This window comes from Triticum urartu, chromosome 5A, assembly GCF_056163025.1.
Source record: "Triticum urartu cultivar PI428250 chromosome 5A, HENAU_Tu73, whole genome shotgun sequence".
Lineage (NCBI taxonomy): Eukaryota > Viridiplantae > Streptophyta > Magnoliopsida > Poales > Poaceae > Triticum > Triticum urartu.
Window position 1 is genome coordinate 459176579 of NC_141877.1, and position 7993 is coordinate 459184571.

General features: G+C 50.7%; 1 protein-coding gene across 1 annotated transcript; it reads left to right on the plus strand.

The window, feature by feature from the left end:
* The first annotated feature begins 1421 nt into the window (after positions 1 to 1421).
* LOC147971915 (uncharacterized) lies at positions 1422 to 5011 on the plus strand. Its single transcript, XM_087524172.1, has 2 exons — positions 1422 to 2415; positions 4995 to 5011. The coding sequence occupies exons 1-2, from the start codon at positions 1422 to 1424 to the stop codon at positions 5009 to 5011; spliced, it is 1011 nt and encodes a 336-aa protein (XP_087380298.1).
* The last annotated feature ends 2982 nt before the right edge of the window (positions 5012 to 7993 follow it).

The following is a 7993-nucleotide window of genomic DNA, read 5'->3' on the forward strand; positions in this document are numbered from 1 at the left end:
CTCTTTGGCCGAAGTCGAGTCTAGACATTGCAAAAACTTTTTACTAACTTGGCTGTGTGCTTTACGGGCCCACGTCGCCATTGGGTGATACTAGGATCTTTTACTCCTCGACCTTTACTCTGGGACTCTGAACTCTCTTCTACTCGGGTTAAACGAATTTACTAGCTCTGACACTAGGATCCCGTTACGACATTCACCCCAAAGTTGGATAAAAGCCATAGTTATTCCCTAGAATAGTATATTGAGCAGTTTCCACACTGTCATTTGACTCATTTGAAACATCTCTGTTTTCAGATGGAACCCACGAGGCAGGTCGTGCGTCACACGACGGCCATTGGTGCCTCGGGATCACCTGTCATGCTAGCTGAGATGATGACCTATCTGGGTTATCGCTGGCACCCCGAGTACACCGTCTCCGAGGAGTATCAGGACTTTAACCAGGAGCAGTACCGTGCCGTCATCCACCTCTACTCTCGGGAGTATGACTCCACTACTGTGCTGCACACCGCTTATGGTGTTGGTGTGACCATCGATATGGCAGTTCACGATGCTGCCTATGCTGCTCTGACATGCCTTCGTAGGGAGTACCGGGAGTTGGACACCTCCCCCTTCAGGCACATTGCTATCGCTTCCGATGTTGGTGCGGAGGGTTACTACACTACTGCCTACTCCACTGTCACCCGAGAGCCCTTCTACCATCAGAACCTGGTTCTGCATGCTGATGGGCTGGATCGAGCTAACCGAGCTCTTCGCCACGAGTTGTACACCACCCGTCAGCACCTTTACCGTGCTCTGACGATGTTGCACCCCTTTGTCGGATCTGGTGAGCTGCCGCGTTCTACTATCTACCCAGCCAGGACCGTGATGCCCTAGGGTGTCGGTTGGCCAGAGGTGGGAGGTTACTCTCCCGCACTTGGTCCTCTTCTGCCACTTGAGCGTCAGGTTCTGCACCAGAGTACCCGCGGACCCCAGGTTGCCGACATGGTGTACCCGATGCCACACTACCAGCTTTCAAGCTACAGCTACCTCCGCAGTACCGCGTGGGACTGATGTAGACTTGCTTGTAGTGTTAGATGCATTCGCCGCGAGCCTGCGTGCCGCCTATGATGTCTTAGTCTATGTACCAAACTCTGTGTACCGAACTCTATGCATGATCTCTTTTGTAAGATATGCCGACTACTATGTAGTATCTATCGTGTTGCTTTCGTTGCGCATGTTTTATCATGAATGATTCTTGTCTTTGCAAATTTCTCGATGCTGAACTACCCCTGTTATATATTAGCAGGATGGTTAGACCAGGTGGTCGTGCGCGTGGTGGCAACCTCCCACCACCGCCTGAGTACATGGCTGGTATGATCCAACAGCTTGAGATGAATCGCCAATTCATGGAGAATGTGATGGCTCAGTTTCCTCGCCCCAATATGAACCAGCAGCCAATCCCAGTAACTCTCCAGGATTTCATGCGCCTGAACCCAACTGTGTACCGCAGCTCAACTCAGCCTCTGGATGCTGATGACTGGCTCCGCGACATCACCTATGAGTTGGAGTCTGTTGATGTAGCCCCTGCCAACTATGTCACATTTGCTTCCTTCTTCCTGAAAGGACCCGCAGCTCAATGGTGGGACAGCCACAGGCGTACTCTGCCAGCTGGAACAATCATCACCTGGCCAGACTTCCAAGCTGCCTTCCGTGCTCGCTTCATTCCTCAGGGAGTCATGGACCGGAAGAAGCGTGAGTTCCGCAACCTCACCCAAGGCAACAAAACTGTAGAAGCTTATCAGCGGGAGTTTCTGGACTTGTCCCGCTATGCTGAAGAGGACATTGCAACTGATGCACGCAGACAGGAGAAGTTCCGGGATGGCCTTCAAGCTGACATCAAACTCGCACTTCTAGTGCATGACTTTGCTGATTTCGCCACTCTGGTGAACAAAGCCATCAATGTCGAAACTGGTCTGCAGGAATACCAGAGCTCTCACAGGCGCAGCCGTGACACGGGCTCATCCTCAGGCCCGCCTTCACAGAAGCGCAAGATATGGATTCCCAACAGCATGTACCAGCCGAATGCACCTGCCCCAAGGCAGACCTATGCTGCACCTCGTCTGCCTGCTCCTCCAACTAGGCAGCCAAGACTTCCAGCTCCACCACCACAAGCTCCTGTTCCCACTCCCAATAATGGGTTGTGCTTCAGGTGTGGACAACCAGGGCACCGTGCTAGGGAATGCAATCAGAACCAGAATCAACTGGCCCTTCCAGCAACTGGCCGTGGAAGCAACCAGCCCCGCAACAACAGTACCAAGTCTTATGGTCGTGTTCATGCCAACCACGTTGATCTCAATGAAGTTCTAGACCAGCCCGCTACCGTGATGGGTACACTCCTCGTAAATTCAGCACCAGCATCTGTTTTATTTGATACAGGTGCATCACATTCATTCATGTCGGAGGATTTTGCATTCATGCATGGCATTAAAAGCGAGGACCTAAACACTTCGCTATTAGTGCACACTCCCGCGGGCCAATGTCGGACCTCCATGATTTGCAACGACGTCCCCGCTGAAATCGAGGGACTAGAATTCCTTGCCTCTCCCATCGTACTGAAGTCTTGTAGCATCGACCTCATTCTGGGAATGGATTGGTTGAAAGCGCATACAGCTTCTATAGTTTGCGCCACTAAGGTCGTCCATCTGTTACACCCTTCTGATGAAATAATTGCTTACCAAGCTCATCTAATTCAGAACGCCGAGGCACGTCTTTATGCCTTGAATGCGTTGAACGCTGCACCACTCGAGGGCATTGAGAATATTCCCGTCGTTCGTGAATTCCAAGACGTCTTTCCAGAAGAACTTCCGGGGATCCCCCCTGCTAGAGTTGTCGAATTCATCATCGACTTGAAACCCGGCACTACCCCTATAGCCAAACGACCCTACAAGATGCCGCCGCATGAACTCATTGAGCTTAAGGAGGAAATCGACAAATCTCTTGTCAAAGGTTTCATTCGTCCAAGTTGCTCTCCTTGGGGAGCACCTTCTCTCTTTGTTAAGAAGAAGGATGGGAAAAACCGATTAGTCCAAGACTACCGTTCTATAAACCAAGCTACCATTCAGAATAAATATCCCCTTCCTCGGATCAATGATCTGTATGATCAACTGGCTGGTTCGTCAGTGTTCTCTAAACTCGACTTGAGGTTGGGTTATCACCAGATCCGTGTTCGTGAGGAGGATATCCCCAAGACCGCATTCGTGACTCGGTATGGGTCGTACAAGTACACCGTCATGTCATTCGGCTTAACGAATGCTCCCGCCACCTTCTCTCGCCTGATGAACTATATATTCATGGATTACCTCAACAAGTTCGTCATGGTTTATCTGGATGATATCCTGATATTTTCCAAGAACGAAGAAGAACATGCTGAACATCTTCGTCTTGTGCTGGAGAAGGTTCGAGAACATCAACTGTATGCTAAATATTCCAAGTGTGAATTCTGGCTCCCCGAAGTAAACTATCTTGGGCATGTCATCTCCAAGGATGGTATTGCCGTCAACCCCGAACGAGTTCAGGCCATTCTCGATTGGACTCCTCCGAAGAACGTCAAGCAAGTCCGAAGTTTTCTCGGTCTCGCCAGCTATTGCCGTCGATTCGTCGAGAACTTCTCCAAGATTGCCAGGCCTCTGACTAATCTGTTGCATAAGGGTGTCAAGTTTGACTGGACAGACAAGTGTCAGGAAAGTTTCCAAGCGCTCAAAGACAAGTTGACTTCTGCCCCCGTACTTGCTCCACCTGATACTAAGAAGGACTTCGTCATTTACTGCGACGCTTCCCGACAAGGATTAGGCTGTGTCCTAATGCAAGAGCGCAGAGTGATTGCTTATGCCTCTCGTCAACTGCGCCCTCACGAAGAAAACTACCCAGTTCATGACCTCGAGCTTGCTGCTGTCATTCATGCACTGAAGCAGTGGCGACATTACCTTCTCGGTAATCGTTGCGAGATCTTCACCGACCATCAAAGTCTGAAGTATCTGTTTACTCAGCCAGATTTGAACCTACGTCAGCAAAGATGGATGGAGACTGTTGCAGACTTTGACGTGGGTATATCCTATACCCCCGGCAAGGCTAATGTAATGGATGATGCCTTGAGCCGCAAGTCTTACTGTAACCACCTCCAGGTTCACAAAGTTCACCCATCGCTTGTTGAAGAATTTAGAGGGCTGAACCTCCATATTGTTCCTCCGGGATCACTCGCTCCCCCTCCCGAAGATTTCCCCAAACGGAACCTCCATGTTGTTTCTAAGGGTTCTCTCAATACCCTGGTTGCGAAACCAGATCTTGTGGACACCATCAAATGGATACAGAAATGTGACGATGAAGTCCTCAAGATTAAGCGCGACCTCAAAAAAGGAAAGCCCTCATTCTTCACTGTTGCTGACGATGGCGCCTTGTATTTCAAAGGCCGCCTAGTGGTACCATGTTCGAAGAAAAACCTGGATAAGACTAAAGGGGTTATGCAAGAAGCCCATGATACGCCTCTGTCCATCCATCCTGGTAGTACAAAGATGTACCAGGATATTCGTCAAAGATTCTGGTGGTCTAATATGAAGCAGGACATTGCTCGTTATGTTGCTGAGTGTGACGTTTGTCGCCGGATCAAAGCAGAGCATCAAAGGCCTGCTGGAACTCTGCAACCTATCTCTATTCCTGAATGGAAATGGGACCATGTTGAAATGGACTTCGTCACTGGATTTCCCAAATCGCAGAAAGGTAATGATGCTATTCTTGTCGTCATTGACCGGCTTTCCAAAGTTGCCCATTTTCTGGCGGTCAAAGAGACAATCACTGCTAGTCAGCTTGCTACTCTCTACATGGCCAGAATTGTTTCACTTCACGGTATTCCACTGGTTATCAGTTTAGACCATGGAAGCTTGTTCACTTCAAGGTTTTGGGCAAGTTTCCAAGAAGCTATGTGAACTCATCTGTCATTCAGTACTGCGTTTCATCCTCAGTCGCAAGGGAAGGTTGAACGCGTCAACCAAGTTCTCGAAGACATGCTTCGAGCTTGTGTAATCTCATTCGGCAAGAAATGGGAGGAATCTCTTCCATATGCCGAGTTCTCTTATAATAATAGCTATCAAGCTAGTCTGAAGATGTCCCCCTTCGAAGTGCTATATGGACGAAAGTGTCAAACCCCTCTAAACTGGTCAGAAACGGGGGAACGACCACTCTTCGGTCCGGATATTATCCAACAGGCCGAAGAACAAGTCCGCATTATTCGCGAGAATCTCAAGACTGCTCAGTCACGTCAGAAAAGTCAGTATGACCGTCATCACCAAGACATGGTCTATCAACCTGGCGAAAAGGCTTATCTTCGAGTTACACCAATGAAGGGTGCTCACCGCTTCGGGATCAAGGGCAAGCTAGCTCCTCGCTATATCGGTCCCATCACTATTCTCGAAAGGCGTGGAAAGGTAGCATATCAACTGGAGCTTCCGCTAAACCTTTCTCAGGTTCACGATGTGTTCCATGTGTCACAACTCCGCCGTTGCTTCAAGGATCCAATCCGAGCGGTGGATCATTAAGTGCTCGAATTGCAACAGGACCTCTCTTATAAAGAGCATCCGGTCCGCATTCTTGACCAAGCTGAACGCCGCACACGTCAAAAGGCGATCAAATTTCTCAAAGTCCAGTGGTCGAATCACTCTGAAGACGAAGCCACTTGGGAACGCGAGGACCGCCTGTGTGATGAATACCCCGCACTGTTTCCTTCTACCTCCTAAATCTCCGGACGAGATTTCTTGTAGTGGAGGAGTTTTGTAACGCCCGGGTAATCTAGCTACAGTAAAACTCTCCTAATGATGCCATGTCATCTGCGGTTACTGTTACTAATCTCGGGTTAATTCGAAACCGCGTCAAATTCAAATTCAAATTAATATCAAACGGCAAAAGTTTCAAAATATTAAACTAAAATGTTCGGAGTGAGCAGTTAAATGCCAGGGTAATTATAATAAAGCAAACACATTTTTATAAAATGCCTAAATGGTTTAAAATGATTTAAAACAGAAGAGATAATAAATAAAAGGAAAACAGGAAACAAACAAAAAAAAGGGAGAGAGAGTACCCCCCACTGGGCTCCGGCCCAGCAGGCCGGCCCTTTCGGCCGCAGGCCCAACCGGCCTCCCCACACGCCTCCCTTATCCCCCCCCACGATCGAACCCTAGCTTACCCCAACCCCCACTCGCACCACTCCTCCCCCCCCCCCCCCCGCTGGATCTGGATCGGGGAATCCCGATCCCCTCGCCCTTCTCCCTCGCGCACCCGTTGCCGCCTGGACCGCGCCTCCGCCTCGACCTCCCCGTCGCCGGACCCCCCCATCACCGGACTGCTCCTCTACGGCGTCGTCGCCGTCTTCCTCCTCAACCCCCGCTCCCCAGACCCTACGCACCCCGGTGAGGCCCTCGGGCTCCTCTCCCCTCTCCGCCGCATGCTCGCGCCCGCCTCATCTCAGGTCAGACGAGCCCCATGGCTCCGCCCCCCCCCCCCCGCCTGGAGCTCTGCTCCCACACGCGCCCCCGCACGGCCCCGTGCCTCCCCTCTCGCTCGCCCGCGCCGGGGCGCACCCCCTGGCTGCGGCCTTTGCACGCACGTTCCGCCGTGCCCGTCAGCTTCGACCACCGCAGCACACCGTGCCCCACCTCCCGCCTCTCCCCCCGCTGCGTTGCCGCGCCGGCGTGCCCTCAAGCCCGCACGCGCCCCCACTTTCCTCCTCCCCGTGCGCGCACGACCGCAGCGGCCGTCGTGCCCGCCTGCCTTCGCATCGCCCGCCACTGCTGCGGCAGTTGCTACCTCTGCCGCACCCCCCCGCTGCCCAGCATCGCCGGCGCCGCCCCATTCCGGCCACCCTCGCCGCGGTCCCGGTCGTCGCCCGGCGCCGGCGCCCGTCTGTGCCACTGGACCCTCTCCTGGGTCGGACGTCCGCAAGCCCACGCGCCCGTTATGCCCCTGGGCCACTGACCAAATGGCCCCACGGCACAGAACGTTTTTAAAAAATATAAAAATATGTCTAACTAAAATTAATTAATTAAAGAAATAATTAACTTAATTAATTTTGATTAATTAATTTAAACAACTAATTAAACTAATTACACATTAGTTACCTAACTAATCTAGTCTGTTAATTAGTTTATTAAGTAGGCAATGACAGTGGGGCCCACCCCCCTAATTAACACTAATTAGGTTAAATAATATGTTTAAATAAAATGTGTCACTGACCAGTGGGACCCACTGGTCAGGTTGACCAGTCAACCCTGTTGACTGCTGACGTCAGCATGACATCATGCTGATGTCATAAATCCATTTTCGAATTAATTTAAATAATTAATTAAATTCCAGAAACTAATAAAATCTTTAGAAAATCATATCTTTTAATCCGTAACTCGGATTAAATTATTTTCAACATGAAAGTTGCTCAGAACGACGAGACGAATCCGGATACGCAGCCCGTTCGTCTGCCACACCCCCCTAACCTATCGAACTCGCAACTTTCCCCTTTCGGCTCCTCTGCCCGAAAACGCGAAACACCGGGGATACTTTCCCGGATGTTTCCCCCCTTCACCGGTATCACCTCATACCGCGTTAGGGCACCCCTAGCACCGATACTTGTCATGTCATGCATCGCTATGCATCTGTTTGCTTAAATATTTATTGTTTCTTCCCCCTCTTCTCTCGCTAGACACCGAGACCGACGCCGCTGCTACCCAGAACGACTACGGAGTTGACGACCCCTCTCTCTTGCCAGTGCAAACAGGCAAGCCCCCCCTTGATCACCAGATATCGCCTATTCTTCTCTATACTGCTTGCATGAGAGTAGTGTAGCATGCTACTGCTTTTGATTAATCCTATTCTACTGCATAGCCTGTCCTTGCTACTATTGTTGTTACCTTTACCTGCTATCCTACTGCTTAGTATAGGATGCTAGTGTTCCATCAGTGACCCTACACTCTTGTCC

Bases quoted from the DNA above. Each gene is read 5' to 3' on its own strand.
- LOC147971915 (XM_087524172.1), top strand. From the start codon at position 1,422: ATGAACCAGCAGCCAATCCCAGTAACTCTCCAGGATTTCATGCGCCTG.